The sequence below is a fragment of the Lynx rufus genome, unplaced genomic scaffold, assembly GCF_022079265.1.
Source record: "Lynx rufus isolate CCGP_SWC_20201006 ecotype Redwood Valley unplaced genomic scaffold, mLynRuf1.p SCAF_24, whole genome shotgun sequence".
Lineage (NCBI taxonomy): Eukaryota > Metazoa > Chordata > Mammalia > Carnivora > Felidae > Lynx > Lynx rufus.
In genome coordinates this window covers 19,301,375-19,319,932 of record NW_025814839.1, presented here as the reverse complement: position 1 = coordinate 19,319,932, position 18,558 = coordinate 19,301,375, and the positions used below count along the sequence as shown (strand labels likewise).

The window sequence follows — 18,558 nt, the reverse complement described above, 5'->3', positions numbered from 1 at the left end:
TGTTCCCTCCCCCCCCCCATTATGGAAAGATGTTAAATTGTGTCAAATGTCTTTTCTGCAACTATTGAGATGGTCATGTGGTTTTTTTCTTAATTCTGTTGATGTGGTATGTATTACAATGACTGAGTTAGGAGAGAAATGGAGAAACTCAAGAGTTGGGATTTGGATATTTTACATGAGAGATACCCAGAAGATACCCATGCAGGGATGTTTAGTGAGCAGCTGTGCTTACAGATTCAGTGGTTAAAGATGCCGGAGTTAGAGTGAAGGGGGAGAAGGCACAGGGTACATTCAGAGGACAGAGGAAAAGGTATTGTGGCTGGAACATGGTGTTCACCAAGAGACAAGATGGAAAATAAACCCAGAATGCCTTCCTAGAGCTAGATCATGGTGCCAGGCTTCAAAACTTGGATTTTATTCTCTGTAAACCTATTACAGAAAGGTTTCCTTTTTCCCCCTCTTTGAGTGATAGAATTGCTTATTCGTGGCTATTTATTCCTAATATAAAAAGTAATATATGCCCATTGTGACAAAACTGAAAATAAGGAAAAGTATAAAGAATAAAATACTAAGCATCTATAATTCTACCATCCACCTATAATTACCACTAACACTATAGTCTGTTTCCCTCCAAGGATTTTTTTCTTACTTTTCATACCCATAATTTACATATATTACAAAATTTAAGTTATATTATATATAATAAATCTATATCCTATTTTTTCATACAATATTTTGTCACAAACATTTGGCTATGTCATTAAAAATTCTCTGTGAACATAATTTAATTACAGTGTAATATTATATTAATGTATGTAAAATAATTTGACCGTCAATTATTGTGGACATTCAGGTTTTTAAATTTTTCTATAATATATAGACCTATTATAAATAGTCCTATGTACACTTCTTTACTCCATTTCCAAAGTGAGAATTATGGGGTCACAGCATTAACATTTTAAAGATTTTTGATACTACTGGCAAATTATTTTTAGAAAGGCTAGAACAGGGGCACCTGGGTGGCGCAGTCGGTTAAGCGTCCGACTTCAGCCAGGTCACGATCTCGCGGTCCGTGAGTTCGAGCCCCGTGTCAGGCTCTGGGCTGATGGCTCAGAGCCTGGAGCCTGTTTCTGATTCTGTGTCCCTCTCTCTCTACCCCTCCCCCGTTCATGCTCTGTCTCTCTCTGTCCCAAAAATAAATAAACGTTGAAAAAAAAATTAAAAAAAAAAAAAAAAAGGCTAGAACACTTTATATCCCTACTATATAGACTGCTCATTCACTGCATCTTTATTACTATTAAGCATTACTACTTTAAAAATATTTAACAATTCAATAGATGAAAAATAATTTGTCATTGAAATTTTCATACTGTTTTCATGAAACTGTGAGGCAGAAACCAGAGTCTCACAAAACTCCATTCTAGTAAACTCAAATCATGCTACTGAACTGTTCAATTTTGAGTTTGAGCTCACAAAATATGAACACATTTCTAGTAAGACTAGTCCAAAGCAGCAGAAAAGACCTTACTTCTGGCAGTCTAAACTGGGTATCAAAGCTACCAAGGACAGCCCAACAAAGTCATGCTAAGCATCAAGCCACCTGACCTAGAGATCCCCAAAGACTCATCCTGACTTGTCTGTATACAGCAGAGGAAAAGATTAACATGGGGAATATAAGCCAGTTATGGTCCCTCCACTCTCCCATTGATGAAGAATTGAACTATAACCCAAAAGCCATTTTTTTCAATTCAAAAGTCACCTGGAAGCAAAATTACTCAACCTCTAGTATCATATAAAAGAACAGCTTGGACACAAGTGTTTGGAGTTAAACATGGTACCCAATGGGAAGTGGGAGTAGGCATTGGGAAGAGTCCAAGGGTAGTCCCCTTCCTCCTTATGATGAATATTAATCTAGACTGGGATCAAGTAAAATCTATATTTTCACACAGGCTCAGCCCCATCATGGTTGGTTTGGACTGAGCTGACCCAGGTGTGGCCACGATGGTGCCACATGGTACAAAGCAGGTATTCCAATAGTTGTGGAAGGGGGTGGGAGGTGGCAGGAGGATAAGAGAGCATAAAGACTGCAGGTCTACTATGGGAACAGACTTCCAATGGAACTTCAAGTCCCTTAGCCACGATTCTCTTTTTGACAGTGAAAGAAATGGGCGCTGCCGAAATCTGCTCTCCTTTCTCTCCCTCATTTTGTGTTTCCACCACTGGCCAACCATCCTCTTTAATACTCGCTTGGGACATGCAATACCTTAGGTCAGGTTACGGTGGAATCAGACTGGCTGATGTGCCTTTCTGTCTGCTGAAGCAACTTTGCACAGCCCTAGACTAACCTATTTTATGGTCATGTATCATTAAATTTCAGAGAACAGCCTTACTTCCAAGTTCTTGGGATTACCACACTGTCAAGCCCCTGTAATCACCACACTACTACCCAGGGTTAAGGAAGGGGATGCCCCAGGATGCACCACAGCCTTAGAAGAAATAAGACAACACTGTGTGCATGTGGCTGAAGCCTGTTCATACTTTATGCACACAGAAGCTGGAGATGACATTCTTACATGCTTCGGCTATTTTCTCAAAATATGATATTAATTTTGATAATTAAAAACAGAACAAGCAGTGGCCTGGGAGTCTGGGTGAGATCTCTGTTGTTGCGATCCTGGCTTTGACACTAACTTGGCTGTCAGCAGTCTTATTCCATGCCGGCTTCTGTTAAATAAAGGAGTTCAGCTAGAAGACCCTCCAGCACCTTCCACACTTGACATGACATTATCCAAGTGCATCTAAGAACTCGTCTCCAACTTCATAAATATCTCAAAGGTCAATCCAGCTGCTGGCATTGACCAACACACACTCGGGAGTCTGGGATAAGCGTCTCTAAAGAATTATGGGGATATCTTAGGATTTCCATGATTTTGCAACTGAAATCACTCAAGAGACAAGCAGATGTCCTGGGGACCTGACACCAGCTAACACAGCAGATTCTCTGACATATGGACCTTCTCGACACTTGTTAAGCACAGGATAGACTGGGACGCCAGGAAATTCTGCTACCACCCAGTTCTATGGTACCCCCTTCTTTTGATTTTCCCCAGAAGCAGGGTGCTTGTAGAAGTGATTTTCCATATGTAAAATAGTCAATCATGATAAAATGTTTCCATAAGCATACAGCTTTTATAATCTCTGCAAAAAGCACTTCCCTTCTCTGTTCTCCATACTAGGAGTTCAACTTCCTTCACCTCATCCCCACAGCACACAGATCTGTGCACAGATCCTGTCACTAGTGTCAAATTACTTTCCCAGACAGGCGTTCAGCTACAACAAACAAACTCATTATTAATCGGTTTATAACCCCCAAATCATCTCAGTTTTAATTAGCTGGGATGTTAAATTCGAAGTCCTGTGTATGTTTAAACATTCTACAATCCCTCCTTAGAAAATGGGCATCTCCGATGAGGCCTTTCCCTGTCTGAAAGGAAATTACCAGAAAGAATAAAGACAGCCCACAAAGGGGTTTGCACTCCAGAGACACATATTTGTTTCTCCTGCAGCAACTGTGAATAGACTAAGCACAAAAGTGCAAATTCCAAAAGATTTCTTCCATTTAGCTGGAACAGGCTGTTTACAAAAGAAAGAAAGAAAAAAACCAACGACGCTAGGATTGTATCTGAAGAAGGGGCTAGGGACGCTGTACCACTTGCCTTGAGTAGTAAGACTCCACCCCCAGGGCCTCCCGCACACTGGCGATGTGCTGCTCCAGGGCCGAGCTCGTGGCTGTTGGAAGGGCCGCACTACTGGCAGTCTGGAAGTCGCCGGAGTTTTCCGCTGTGTTATCACCCAGGTAGTGTTCGTGAAACTTCAGAATTCCTGAAACAAGACAGGCACAGCCAACATTATGCAAGATTGGGGTCTCAGGAGGGAGAGGTGGAGGGTGGGGCACAGCCTTCTCTGGCAAGTATGCCATCCAAAGCAATCAAGAAAGAAATCCTTCACAAAGAAATGTGAAGAAATCCTGAAATCCGAGGTCACGAGAGGGCTTTCCCAAATTTGGTCAGTACCCCTTTCTACAGTTTCCGCCATCAAATTTGGTGCTTGAAACCAGGGAATTCAACATAAGGTTTCTGCTTTTGTAGATATACTCAGAAGTCCATGGAATGGTGACTTCATATGTATTTTGAAATAGCGGCTTCTCAGAAGCACCAAATAGAGAAGGTTTTCTTTCTCGAATAGTGCACGAACATGCCAAGGTATATTCTCCCCAGAAGCTGAAATCCTGAACACAAATACAACTAGCCAAGTGGAAACTGTGTTACTCAAAGACCTTTCATTTCACAAAAGCAAGGCAAAATAAATGTGTAGTACAAAGGCCAGATAAAAAATGTTTTCAGCCATTTTTAAATAAGACTAACTGGTCAACCATCATTAATGGATTAAAGGAGCAAAAAATTATGGCTGCATGAAACTGAAGCAATCCATAGTGGTTTTCTGGCAATAAACACAGGACATATTCTCAAATGGTAATGAGGTGTGTCAGCCCCGGAAAATGCTGGTCCTCTCTGATTGGATTAGAGCCCCAGTGAAAGCTTCAGAGTCTCATTAAGAGCAAAGAGGAAGGGAAAGAGAAACAATAGAAGCCTCATTATACATGGCTCATTATTACAGAGATTTGGATATACCACCTGTCAAATCATGTCCCCAAAACATAACAATGACAGAGAGAAAGAGCTTGATGCCTCCATCACCAGCCGTGTCTTCCGAGGTATCGGTGTCCCTCTGGGGGGGCTGGGATACACAGGGATCCATTCCATTGTAGCTGACACTCACCAAGTCACCATGAACATCACAACTAAAACCTTCAGCATAGAAAGGTCAGAATGTTCTTTATGGAAAGCCCATAAAAAACCATGGGATTAAGGGGAAAAGATTATAAAAAATAAGGCTGAGGCACAGAATGTATGGGCAGGAGTGCTCAGAAGCCAAGAGGCATCTGAGAGTTGTCATTTAGCCATCGTATCTGTTTTTTTTTTTTTTTTTTTAATCAAAGGGATAGAAACACAATCAAGAAAATCTTGTCAATTCTCTCTGGCAGTTGAACTTTTTGAAACTGGCTTACAGATAGTCAAGAAGCCCATTCTTCAAGGTTCCCAATTATAAGATCCACTTCCCCAGTCAATAAACTCTAATTGGATCTGGTGTCTCCAACGTGGTAAAGCCATCAGCATTTTATTATGCAAAAAATATGGCCCTAACAGCTAATTAGTGGTTCTGTATTTAGTGAAACTGTTTCAGCCTGAACATTTAATGCCGATTTAATCAAAGGGGGTTTTTACTTCTAAAATAGATTTACAACAGAACTGGTTAAAATGGGTTCTGCTAAACTCAGAAATTCCAAGCATAAGACTTCATTTATATACTGTGACAAGAGTTGCCATTCTCATTTTAGTCTGTTTACCATGACAAAGGGTCACAATTATTAAATCATATCTAGAAAGAACTCGTTAGGACTTACAGTCAGCGCTTTATTAGCTAATGAACAACAGCTGCCTAAAAATAGGGCTGCTGGTGAAATTACTCCTCCTGCTCTTCGTGTTCCTTGATAAATGCTTCCACATTCACCAGCGAGGAGCAGCGATTTCTTGGGGGAATGGGAAAGCTGGGCTGTCTTATTAATTGACCACCCCGCCATGGAATATCCACCGTGGCTGAGGTTTTGCTGAAAGCTGACGTCAGCTCCTTAGTCTGATCTATGGTAATGCACCTCTTCCACCTCTATTCCTTAGACTTTCGCAGTCTAGCGTCTTAATTGCCGGTTCCCACAGAAAGAGATCTTACCTGCCCCAGGAGCAAGCAGCCAGCTATACAGGTAGCCAGCGGCCAGGGAATAGTAAAGCACTAGTGCCCTCTGGCCATTAACCATCTCTAAGATCTGATCAATGGTGACTGGGGAGTACGGGTCGGAGTCCTGCTGTCCTGTCTGTCGTTCTACCAGAAGATCGGCAAATGCCCTCGTCCGTCCTCTTTCTGCCACAGCCAGGGCTTCATCATGATGGCCTAGGACACAAAAGTCATAAGGTGAGGAATCCCTGGGGAGTGTGTTTGTCCACCGAGGGCCATCGGCCACAGAGGCCCTGGGCAGAAACCTCACTGTCTCTGCATCCCTATGTGGGGCCCAGTCTCAGTTTCAAACCCAACCCTCTGCCTCAGATGCTAAGTACAGTGCCTACTCTTCTAAAACCCCAGTTTCAGGGGCACCTGGGTGGCTCAGTCTGTTGAGCGTCTGACTTCGGCTCAGGTCATGATCTCCTGGTTCATGAGTTCAAGCCCTGCATCGAGCTCTCTACTGACACCCCAAGCCCATTTCATATCCCCTGTCCCCCTCTTTCTCTGCCTCTCCCCTGCTTATGCATGCTCTCTCTCTCTCAAAAATAAATAAACATTAAGAAGAAAAAAATAAAACCCCACAGTTTCAGATTCCACACCACCCTAAGCCACTTTCCCCCCATCCGCAGCCACACCCCAAGAGAGTCAACTTTGTTCATAGGATGGTCCTCAGCCCCGCTCGTTCTCCAACCCACAGCCTGAGCTGCTCCCTGGCCTCCTGGCATCTGACCCCCTTCACTTTAGCTATTTGGACCTAATGCTTTGCACTCGGTTACCCCTCTCACTTTGCTGCTCAACTTCGATTCTGATTTGGCCTTGGCAGACAAACCCTCCAAGATGTGCAAAGTCCTGACCATCTTTCTGTCTCCCTTAGCTGTGGCCCCTCTATGCATCGCATTGTCCAGCCCCACTTGCACACCGACCCCCCACTCCCAAGTTATACCTCTCTGCCTTTACACAAGCCAGGCCCTCTGCTCAGTGTGTCCTTTCCCCGTTCATTGACCTGGTCTCAAAAGGAGGGTCCTAACAGTCACCCTGCCTATTTCGAAGGGCTACTGTAAAGATTAACTGCGGTGCTGTGTGTGAGGATGCCTGGATAGCTTATTCAAAGTACCACATAGAGAAAGGTGATATTATTATGGTGAGAGCTGATCCTTCATTCCATTCCAGGCTCCCACACACTCACTTCTTCTCTGCTTTTGTTGTCCCCAGGGGGAAAGGGTTTAAACCTCTGAAGCCTTTAGTTCTTTGAAACTGCTTCTATCTTTCAGAGCTTCTTCTTAGTCTTTCAGTCCAATTTCTGAGCTCGCTTTCCCTAAGACACTAGTCTGTTATCTACTTTAGAAGTTAATGCACAAACATGAGGGCACAAAAAAAATAGAAAGCAACATGCTTTCAAGCAAGGACTGTTTAGAGTGTTTAGAAGGAAAATAAGGCAGAAGCTTTGCTTGCATCATAAACAGAGATATAGAAGATTTGCCGGAATGAGGGTCCAAAGCGAGAGCAGGCAGAGGCAGGAGACCAGATGCTGCCACTCCCAGACACGTCAAGGATGCCTAGCTTCCTGCAGTTCCAGCATCAGTAGAAAGGGGGGATTTATATGTGTGTATGCAAATGTGTTCTTTTACCCTATTAAGTTATTAACTGGAACAGCAGGGATGATTTCTGTGCACATTGGAAAATCGGCCCCAAAGTGTTAGGCAGACTTAACACTGTGATTATAATAGATAATAAATTGTAATCCCAGGCAATGAGCACATTTAATAGATACGTTTTTCAAGGGGAAGTTCTGAGCATTCACAGACATGCAGCAGAGGCCAGGTTACTGATGAGGCCTCGACATCCAACCTCCAAGACCTTGTCAGTTCTGCCGAATACCTCCTCCACCCGAGTTCTGGGATTGGGGAAGCGGTCTGCAGAGCCGGACAGGCCTGAGAAGAGGCAGAGGGCAGGGGAGCGGGAAGAGGTGACTGTTCAGGCGCCGGTGAGGGAGATACATGCTGCCCCAGTGCGATGCAGTGCCCAGGCCCGGGAGAATTACCCCTGACCACGCCCCAGCCCGGAGGGCAGACCGAGACGGTAAAGACATTCACTTGACAGCAAAGTAAAAGCTGTGTGGCAGAGGAGACAGGGAAGAGGCCAGGCATCTCCTCAGGTACTCCCCCCAGGTATTAACGGTGAGAGGGAACCTGAGGGGGTAACGCCTGGCTCAAGCATCTCTATCCCCAGGACACTTTCTCTAGCTCCTGGGTCTGTCCGCCAAAACGCTTTGTTCTCACAGCACCCGAGTTTCTTTCACCCTCGCTCTAGTCACACCATACGGACTCACTGACTTCTGCCTTTCAACGGGCTAACTGCTTCTTCAGGTCAGGAACCAGGCCCCCAGGGCTGGCACACAGCCCACACATAGTAGGCGCCCAACAGATATTTGTTGAATGAAACGAACAAAGGTTCAATGACTGGGTTGCAGTTGTGGCTTCACTGTCTGTCGTAACAACAGATCGTATTTGGTCGCAGCCATCGCCGAACGACTCAGACACACAGGTGCACATGCACGAAGCGGGAACCCCAGCCGCTCTCACCAAGGCTGACGAGCACCCGCTGCAAGGCCTGGTAGGAGGAAGTCTGCAGGTCAAAGAGGGACAGTTTGTAGTCCGTGCTCAGCTGCGCCTCATGTCGGATTGTTTCAAACAAGGCCGATGCCCTGTAGAGCTGCAAGCAGGACACAGAGAACGTTATTCACTCCCTGGAAACCACCGTCCAGCTGTCCACTGACCAGAGACAACTTCTGCACACGACTTGGTGCACAACGTAAAAATGATTTTTTAGAAGGTTTCAAAGGATGAATCTTTATTTCCAGTTAGGTCCTCGTGAACCTGAAAAGGCATCAATCAGATCACACCACATAAATTACAGTTTATGTGCTCAATTAGAATAGGGGATCTAAAAAACAAAGGTTATGGACTTACAGTGTGAAAGTTGTGGGGGAGGAAAAAACCCAGCTATGAATCTAGTCAAGTGCTGATTTGGATTAAAACAAACAAAAGGCCTCTCCCCTTGTCATCAAGTGGCCGTAATTTACCACCAAGGCCTCAGGGAGCCCAAGGACTGGAATGAGAACAAGTGGGGAGCAGGCAGGCTGGAAATGGCCGAGGCTGGGGGAAATGAGCTAAGGCAGCCACGCTTTCAGGAGGAGGGCAGCTTTTTGCTGGCAGTTCAGCCGAATCAAACACCACCCTCCACAACAGTGACCAGGGTCAGGTCTTCCCTGGCTTCCTCCGGAGCCACACCCGATCACAGGGACACCCGCAGGACCAGATGCTTGACGCTCCTAAAAAGACACCATCCTGCTGGGACGCCTGGGTGGTTCAGTCGGTTAAGCAGCTGGCTCTTGATTTCCACTCAGGTCACAATCTCATGGTTCATGAAATCAAGCCCCACATCAGGCTCTGTACTGTCGGCATGGAGCCTGCCTGGGATTCTGTGTCTCCCTCTTTCTCTCTGTCCCTCTGCATGCACGTGCTCGTTCACTCTCTCTCTCTCAATAAATAAAAAACTTAAAAAAAAAAAAAGACACTGTCCTGCTGCTTTAAGTGGTTTCTCCACCAATGAGACTATAAGACTTTTCTCTCTTTTTAATGTTTATTTCTTTTAGAGAGAGAGAGAGAGAGAGAGAGAGAGAGCAAGCAGGGGAGGAGCAGAGAGAGAGGGAGACACAGAATCCGAAGCAGGCTCCAGGCTCTGAGATGTCAGCACAGAGCCTGATGCAGGACTGGAACTCATTAACTGCGAGATCATGACCTGAGCCAAAGTCGGACACTCAACTGACTGAGCCACCCAGGTGCCCCAAGACTTTTCTCTAATATTTATATGCTGGAAACAGCATAGAATTTTAAGTTCATGCAAATTTAAAAAATGGAAAGAATTTGGCTCAGGTCATGATCTCGCGGCTAGAGTTCGAGCCCTACGTCAGGCTCTGTGCTTGGAGCTCAGAGCCTTGAGTCTGCTTTGGATTCTGTGTCTCCCCCACTCTCTTTGCCTCTCCCCCACTCGTGGTTCCCCCCCTTCTAAAAAATAAACATTAAAAAAAATTTTTTAATGGAAAGAATTCCAAGACTAAGAGACTTAGACTTAGTATCCCCAACTCTACCACTAATTAATTATGTGACTTTGGGCAAGATCTGGAGCCTCAGATTCTTTTCTATAAACGGGATGGTCGTCATTTTACCTCACAGGGTTATGTGAAGAATAAATTCAGTGAGTGACTGTACTTGAAAAATTGAAAATCGTTATAGCAGTATAAGTTTTAATTTTTAAAACAAGGAAATAATTAATTCTTTAAACTGCCTTTAATAGTTTAAAAAGTAAAGGGGTGCCTGGGTGGCTCAGTCGGTTGAGCGTCCGACTTCAGCTCAGGTCACGATCTCATGGTCTGTGAGTTCAAGCCCCACATCGGGCTCTGTGCTGATAGCTCGGAGCCTGGAGCCTGCTTCGGATTCTGTGTCTCCCTCTCTCTCTGCCCCTCCCCCGCTCATGCTCTGTCTCTCTCTGTCATAAATAAATAAACATAAAAAAATTAAAAAAATAGTTTAAAAAGTAAAGTAAAATACCATAACATTCTAGGATGCCAAGGCACAAATTCCTGAATTACTTCTGTCATAAAATGCATGTAATTTCATATTACGGTTTAATGAGGAACAGTAGCACATAATACAGGAATTCCAAAGAAATCATTGAGAAATCTATCATACAAGTGAGTAAGAATCTTCACTGTGGTTCAACACTTCTGGGCCGGAGATCCTATACATTGACCCAAGGGTAGAGGTTATAGCACCTTCCAGCAAATGTCATCACTACCAGGACAGTAATCCCAAGGTCTTCCGTGCTTCTGGAAACAAAATCCACCTGGGACAGGAGTTCCTCCGCTCACCTGGTGTTGGGCTTCCTCCAGATTCCCACTAGCCCAAAGGGACAGACCAAGACCGTGGCGAATTTTGGCTTCATCTTCTCTTCGGCCCAGTTGCTCAGCTAACCTTAAACCTGAAATCAGAGAAATTTTAAGGACACATAAAAGACAATTCCACCCTGCCCAGGAGTCCTGGCAGGGCATTCTGCCTCAGGTGGATACAAAGAATGCTAACAACACAGCTAAATAAATTGCAGGACAAAAGTACAATCAGCCAAGGCAGAGTAAGCATTCTCTTCAGATTCTGTGTTGGTAGCGACCTTTCCAGGACACTCCAAGATGCCCCGGCAAGAGCTGAGGTGATGAGTCTCAGCAGGAAACAGGTTTGCAGGGCAGACAGAAACAGTGAAATGAATGAACCTAACCTGGCCCCCTCCCAGATGTGAAATCCCCAGCTTTGCAAATGAAAACTCCTGGCCTATAAATTTATCTAACTTAATTCTTTGGCAGGCAAAGGCTTTTTCCTGACAGTTCCACAGTCAAGTGCAGAAGCCAAGCTAATACTTCTTCATATCTCACGTACATAGCATCCAGTCAGTGTTTATGGGAGACACATCTGATGTTCTCCCCAAAGCAGAATGCTCACACAGTCTGACCCTGCCTTCTGTTACTGATGCCGCTGATGCATTTCATGTCCAATCTGTTTTTCCTTTAAGGCTGAGACTTTGATGTGCCCCAGCAGGGTTGTAGAACAAGTGCTATTATGAGTTGAAAGCCTTAAATGAGACTGTCCTCATTCTAATGGCCTTCAGAGGGACACCTGCAGTTTGGGTCACTTACCTACAGCAAGCTTCTGGCTTCCAGGACACCAGCCACCTCCAGGGCTTTGTGGGAGCCAAATCTGAGGGCAACCATTTATTGTACTGGCCACTAAGTGGTTCTCAGGATGGCTTTGTCCTCATGATTTGGCCCTCTGTACGCAGGAGTTCCCTTGTGCAGAAGACACCATGAAGGCTCCCACACTACAGCTATACACACAAAGGAAGGACTTCCTTTTTTGAATCTAATTTAGAGTGCATGGGAGCCTGCCTCTGAGCATGCTGGGCCCATGCAATTTCTGACTTTTGAAAAGGAACGGAGTCAGTTGAGATGATAACAGAAGTGATATTCAGGTTCCCACTCATAAAATGTATGCATTTCAAAATGCACATAACTCAGAAAACTTAGAAGCACCACATTACGTTTAAATCATGTCACTGGGTAACAAAAATAATACTTGGAAATTATTCACATTTTAAAATACTTCCTAGAATAGGAACACAGATGGAAGAAGATGGTTCTTGGTGACAACCAGGGGAACACTGGTTGTTTTAATCTTCAACATGCTGACCATATTCATTCTTCAATATGACTATCCCTGCTAGATCTGGGTCTATGAGTCAGAAGTAAAATTCATTGAGGTAGCTAGCCTCCCTAGAAAGTTCTCTGTGAGCAAGGACTTTTTTCCCCACTGGATCTCCTCATGTCGGACACACTCCAGCCCAAAGTCAGGTTCAACAATGAAGAACTAAAAGCTACTACTAGGCAGACATAGTACCTGTCCTGCCTGTTCCTATCTGCCTCTGCCTCTTAGGAATCTAACCCACCCGTCCAGCATCCCTGAAGTCTGGTTTGCTAGGAACTAGCTGCATGGAACTCTGCACAGGTCACCGAATCGCTCTAGGCTTCTTTCTTCATTTGCAAAAAGAGAGAAAGCTGGACAAGACCAGTGGCTTTAACTGGGGATGTCTATACAAATCACCTGGAGCACTTATACAGAAATCTCAGAGCAGACCCCACCTGGGAGGTTCTGGTGCACTGGGCAAGGTGACGCTGACTCACAGCCCTCTCCGAAAGCCAGAGAGGGAAACAGTGCCAAGGTGGTCTCTGACTGAACCGTTCCCCCAGTGCAAGATGCTGCAGACGTGACTCAGAGCTCTCAGAAAGGGCCTCCCAGGTGTCCGCACCTGTAACAGCTCATGAGAAGAGGCATCTAACTTGGCTCAGGGGACACACCAGGCTCTCTGGTGGAGCACATCCACGGAACAGACACCAGGGAGATGCCACAATAAGAATTTAGATCTCTGCAAGACTTAAAATTACAAGAAACAATAAAAATGAAATTGAGAGTTTTCCATAAATACAGAATTATGTTACAAGGTCTTGGGCAAAAGCAGCTGCTTTATGGAAACAATATTTCAGGAAGTACAAAAGAACACAGCTGAGAGGTTGTCATATGCTGGGTCTGAATTTAATAGTTTTCCCAAATTCAACTGCAAATCGCCCCCAGTCTGTTGGAATTTTACCACAGTCAAGTTTCGGGAAACCAAAAGCCAACTCTCATATTTAATGCATTGAGGCAGAGCTGCCATTGAGTGGGAGCCAGAGAAGGTCTGGGAAGTGGCTCCCAGCCTCTCGGTAACCTCTCAGCCTGCAGGCCAGAGCAATCCCTGGTCTGCGCAGAGGATGACAGCAAACCGTCAGCTCCTGGCCCATTCTCCACTTTGCTTCCTGCTTCCCTCGCTCCTGGCTTCCCAGCTGGGGCTCAGGAGTAAGGGGGAATATTTGACTACTCCAGCCTCCCCAAGGAGGCTTGGGAGGTTAGAAACAACTCCGCACAGGGTCTTGTGTAGTTCCTGGGCTTAGAAACCTTGGGCTGGGCCCCATTACACCCCAGACTGACCGTATGGTCAGGACCAAGCCACTGGACTCTCTGAGCCTCAGGCCTTTTGTCTGTGAATGCAAATAAAGACACACCTCCCAAGGTTACTGTGAGAATTAAATCCGATTAAAGAGACTATATATGCGAAGAGCCCTAGAAACTATAAAGGAGAGTTTTTACTTCAAGTCGGCAACTATTTCCTTCAACTAGTGAGCCAAGAACATCGTATCTGCCATTTTTCCCGCCCAGGATGGAAAGATGTTATGTGCCCGTGTGAGGGGAAGTGCTTTCCCGAGTAGTAGCTGCGTGGAACCTGACAGCAGCAGAGGCGGGGGTGGGGGTTGGGAGTGGTGGAGGGGGAAGGGAAGGAGGAGGAAGAGAAGGCCGTGGCAGGGGCAATCACTTTCTGTCACTTGTGCCAGGCACAAGGCTGCCACAGCACCAGCTCAAGCACTGTGGACAATATACACTGGGAAGGAAGCCTGGCCAACTGCTGGAGTGACCCTCAGACTGGATTAGATCTCAGCTGCCACATCAAAATTGACTTCTATACAGTTTTGTTACAGTATTTTCTAGAAGGACAACAGGGCTTGCAACAGATGGGTCTTTTCCTAGGATTCAGGCCCTTAAATTTCACATGACTAAATCTTACACGATTCCTCTTGTATGGGAAAGTGTTGTTTGCTCTCAAGGGCAAGGGCTCTGAAGAGCAGAGAGGGCATCAGCTCCTTGGGCAGCTGGCTACCAGTGTTACACAACCCAGGTAACATGTTCTGGGCAACGGAATGCCTTTGTGCTGTTAAGGAACACCGGGGGGGGGGGCACCGTGGTTTGGGGTTGAACTAATGATATGCCCTCTGAGCTCCTCACTCCAAGCAGAGGCAGTCACTCAAACTGTGTACCCTTCCTTCCGAGTAGACTCTGAACTCGATCTCAGAGTACACCGAGAGGCCACCGCAGACCTTTTCACTCACCTTCCTGTAAGTACATTACTGCCTGGGAATAGTTCTGCAAGGCATGATGGGTCCTTCCAAGGCTGCTATATGACACCGTCTTGGCCACCAGGTCGTTCATCTGTGCCGCGATGCTCAAGTGCTGTTCTTGATAGACCACAGCCCTCTCGAAGGTGCCCAGGGATTCGTATGTCAGGCCCAGGTTCCCGTAGGCTCGCCCCTGGCACGTGGGGTTATTGGTTTCCTCTGCTATCTGCAGGTCAAGCTGGTGGTACTGCAGGGCTGTATCATACTCCCCCATCTGCTGGTAAACGCCACCGAGGCCACAGGCCGCGTCACTTTCCAGCGCTCGATCTTTCATCTCTCTAGCAATGTTCAGTTGGCGTTCCAGGCAGGAAATGGCTTGTTCGTAATTCCCTAATTGGCTGTGCAGACTTCCTAGCTCTCCATAGGCCTGGGCTTTATTAAAGGCCTCCCCGAGCTCATGGGCGACCACGAGCCTCTTTTCAAAGCACACGAGGGCCTGCTGCAAGCTCCCCATTGCCCTGTGGGGATGTAGACAGAAAAGCAATGATATTATTTTGTGCAGGTGCAGACATGCTAAAGCCCCTGAGAAAATGAAAAGCATTTGTCACTGTCACTTACTATAGAAGCTCTTAACTCCTCTTCTAGCTAGAATCTATCATGTGCCCTTAGAGTGAGATACAGGGGAATTTCATAATCTGGAAAGCAATTCAAAAGTCATCTCTTAGTGACCTTCCCAAGAGCTTGAGATTCAATGGGATATACACCCCAGAGGAAACATAAAATATATTAATAGGCACAATGATAGCAAGTGAACTGTTTGGTTCTTTGGGCCTCCCAATTTCCACTACCGCTTAGACTATGTTTTTGAAATCACTTTACAATGGCTATAAATCTTTCACCCTGAGCTCCTCAGAGCACTCTGTGGGTGATGATTTAGTTTGACCCTTGCCCTTCCTCCACTCCAGGAGCCCTAATCCCCTGCTGATCTGGAAGGGGCGTAAATTCTGCAGACACAAGACACCTTCTTGGGTTCCCCACATTCAGAAGGAAAGCATCACCTTGGCCAACAGTGTGTCTTTTTTGTGCTGCTAAGAGATGACATGATAAGGCTGGGAAGAGCATGGATGTTGGCGGCAGACCAAGCCAGTTGTGTGGGGCACATGAATTCCTTTCCCCGAGCCTCCGTTTCTGGATGATAGTAAATCCCACATCCCAAAGCAGATCATAGTAAGTGTAGAGTAATACAGGACTGCCATAAATATTAAGCAAGATATCACTGCAAGGTGCCTGGCATGATGATGATAGCATATGTTTACTCACTCCTGCCATCCTCAGATGACTTTCCCTAAAAGCAATAAAGTGGGAGTCCTAGTAATTGGTGGGGATAGATGTTATGTTAATAAACACAAATTCGTATAATGTGAGAGGCCTTCGGTAAACGTCAGTTGAATGGATGCATTCACCTTTCCTGTTCCCATTATCCCTTTTATCCTGCTCACTATGAATGCAGTCAAAAAAGCACTGCATTTTGGGTCAGACACCCCTGGGTTCGACTCTGGGTTGTCCTTTCTAAGCTGTGCAATCTTGGACGTTGACCCAACCTCTCTGGGCCTTAGTTTCTTCCTCCATAAGGGTAATAACATCCCTGCTACATTCACAAAATTATCGGAGGAGCCAAATAAGACACGTATGAAAATGCTTTGTAGTTAACAAGCTGTCATGCAGACTTAAGTTGCCATTACTGCCACAGATGCTCTTTGTGCGTGTCATCGACCACATTCGTCCCCTGTCATTTTTACCTGTGTCCATTTCCTAGCCCCCGGTAAGCCTTGGCTTGGTCTTGCATGCGATTAAGACTCTGGGCAACGGACAGATACTGCTCGTAGTACTTGATAGCTTCCTCATAGTCACCCAGGGCCTCGTAGCAATCTCCCAGGTTGCCGTAGGCCCGGCCCCTGTCGAGCACAGACTCATTTCCACTTAGCTGCTGCAGCATGGCCAGCTGCTGCTCGAAGTAGCCGATGGCTTCTTCCATCACATTCATGTTCATCTTTGTGATGCCCATGTTGCCATAGACCTGGGCTTCCAGACTGGGGTCCTTCAGCTTCTGCCCTAGATCCAGCTGCTCTTCGTAACACTTGAACGCCATTGTGTATTTCCCCAGGGCCATGTAGACAGCAGCCAGGTGCCCGTGAGCTCTGCACTCCCCCGGCAAATCGCTCAGCTCCTGATAGACCTCTAGTTCCTGCGTGTGATAACCCAAGGCCTTGTCGTATTTCTGGATCATGCGGTACGCCGTGCCCAGTGCTGCATACGCACTGGCTTCCAGTCTTCTGTCCTTTACATGGTGAGCTAAGCCCAGCTGCTGCTCATAGAATTTTATTGCACCGTTTATATCTTTTTTACAGATGAATATATCACCCAGGTTCCCTAGGGCTCGAAATTTAGCCTGGGAATTATTCAGGGACTGGGCGAGGGACAGTAGGTACTTTTGACACTCTTCAGCTTTGCTGAAGTTCAGCAGAGCCTTGAAGGCTAGGCCCAAGTTGCAGTAAGCTTTTGCCTGGCTCAATTTGTCGTGAAGGTCTTTGGCCAGCGCCAGATCCTGCTCATAGTACTTTACCGCCTCCTGGTAATTTCCAAGGCAGTAATGGGCATAGCCGAGATTGTGGCAGACCTTCCCTTCTCCTTCCATGTCTTGAAGGTCAGGAGTGAGACGCAGGTACTGTTCATAATAGGGGGCGGCCTGGACATACTCCCCCCGAGAGCAGTGGAAGTTGCCCAGGTTGCTGAGGGCCCGGGCCTCGCTCTGGATGTCACGAAGCTCCCGAGCAATGTTCAGGTGGTTCTGATAATGTTGCAGGGCCCGGTCATGGGCACCCAGGGCCTGGTAAGCCACAGCCAGGTTCCCGTGTGTGGATGCCTGGGAGGCACGGTCATTCACTTCCATGGAGATCTGCAGCTCCTGCCGGTGGTACTTGACAGCCTGGTCGTACATGCCCAGAGCACTGTAGGCATTACCCATGTTCCCATAGGCACGGCCCTGGGCAGCGTAGTCACTCAGCTCCTGGGCGATGCACAGGTGGGTCTTGTGGAGTTTCAGTGCAGTATCATAATCGCCTTTCATCTGGTGTATGATTCCTGAGAAAGAGAATAAAGGAATAGAAAGAGGTTAGAATAACTGATGAGCAATTTGGGGAAAAAAATGTCATTCGCAACTCAATTTATACTCAAATACAATCCAGATGAATTAGAGAATTTAAAGTAACAGAAGGTAGCATTAAATATTTATCAGCTCTCCAGAGGGGAGATAGCTTTCTAAGCTTTGAAGCAACAGGAAAACAAAACCAAAAACAAAAAAAACAAACAAAAAGGACAAATTTGATTACAAAATTAGGAAGTTTTGTACTGAAATAAATATCCAAAATTTAAAGGCAAACACAATGCTGGAATATATGTGAAACGTACATGACAAAACCCAATAGCTATTGTGTATAAAGATTTCACTTGATTAAAAAAAAAAAATCATGGGGCGCCTGGGTGGCGCAGTCGGTTAAGCGTCCGACTTCAGCCAGGTCACGATCTTGCGGTCTGTGAGTTCGAGCCCCGCATCAGGCTCTGGGCTGATGGCTCTGAGCCTGGAGCCTGTTTCCGATTCTGTGTCTCCCTCTCTCTCTGCCCCTCCCCCGTTCATGCTCTGTCTCTCTCTGTCCCAAAAAAAAATAAATAAATGTTGAAAAAAAAATTAAAAAAAAAAAATCAAAACCCCAATTTACTGAAACAGGCAAAGAACAGTAAGTGTGAGCAGACAACTCACATCCAAGAAATACAAAGAGTAACCACAGGGGAAAATGCTAATTTCTTTTAATAATCAAAGAAATGCAAAATAAAGCCATCCTGCAATAATACCATTTTCCTTCAACTTAATTAGCAAACAAAAAACTTAGGAACCACCCTATACTGAGGAAGTTGCCCCGAAATTGGTAAACACATCACTGGCTGGACATCAAGGAGAAGAGACCGTACAGGAGCGCGATGAAAAGAGCCACAAACATGGTCCTGCTCAGACCCCGCAA

General features: G+C 45.8%; 1 protein-coding gene across 2 annotated transcripts in view; it reads right to left on the bottom strand.

The window, feature by feature from the left end:
• TTC28 (tetratricopeptide repeat domain 28) overlaps positions 1-18,558 on the bottom strand; it is a 429,855-nt gene that overhangs the window by 97,741 nt on the left and 313,556 nt on the right. For both annotated transcript variants that reach the window (XM_047088065.1, XM_047088066.1), the window contains exons 6-11: positions 16,282-17,623; positions 14,477-15,000; positions 10,826-10,935; positions 8,478-8,607; positions 5,848-6,066; positions 3,717-3,882 (exon numbers count right to left, since the gene is read on the bottom strand). In XM_047088065.1, the coding sequence (XP_046944021.1) occupies positions 3,717-3,882; positions 5,848-6,066; positions 8,478-8,607; positions 10,826-10,935; positions 14,477-15,000; positions 16,282-17,623 (2,491 nt within the window). The remainder of the gene's footprint in view (positions 1-3,716; positions 3,883-5,847; positions 6,067-8,477; positions 8,608-10,825; positions 10,936-14,476; positions 15,001-16,281; positions 17,624-18,558) is intronic.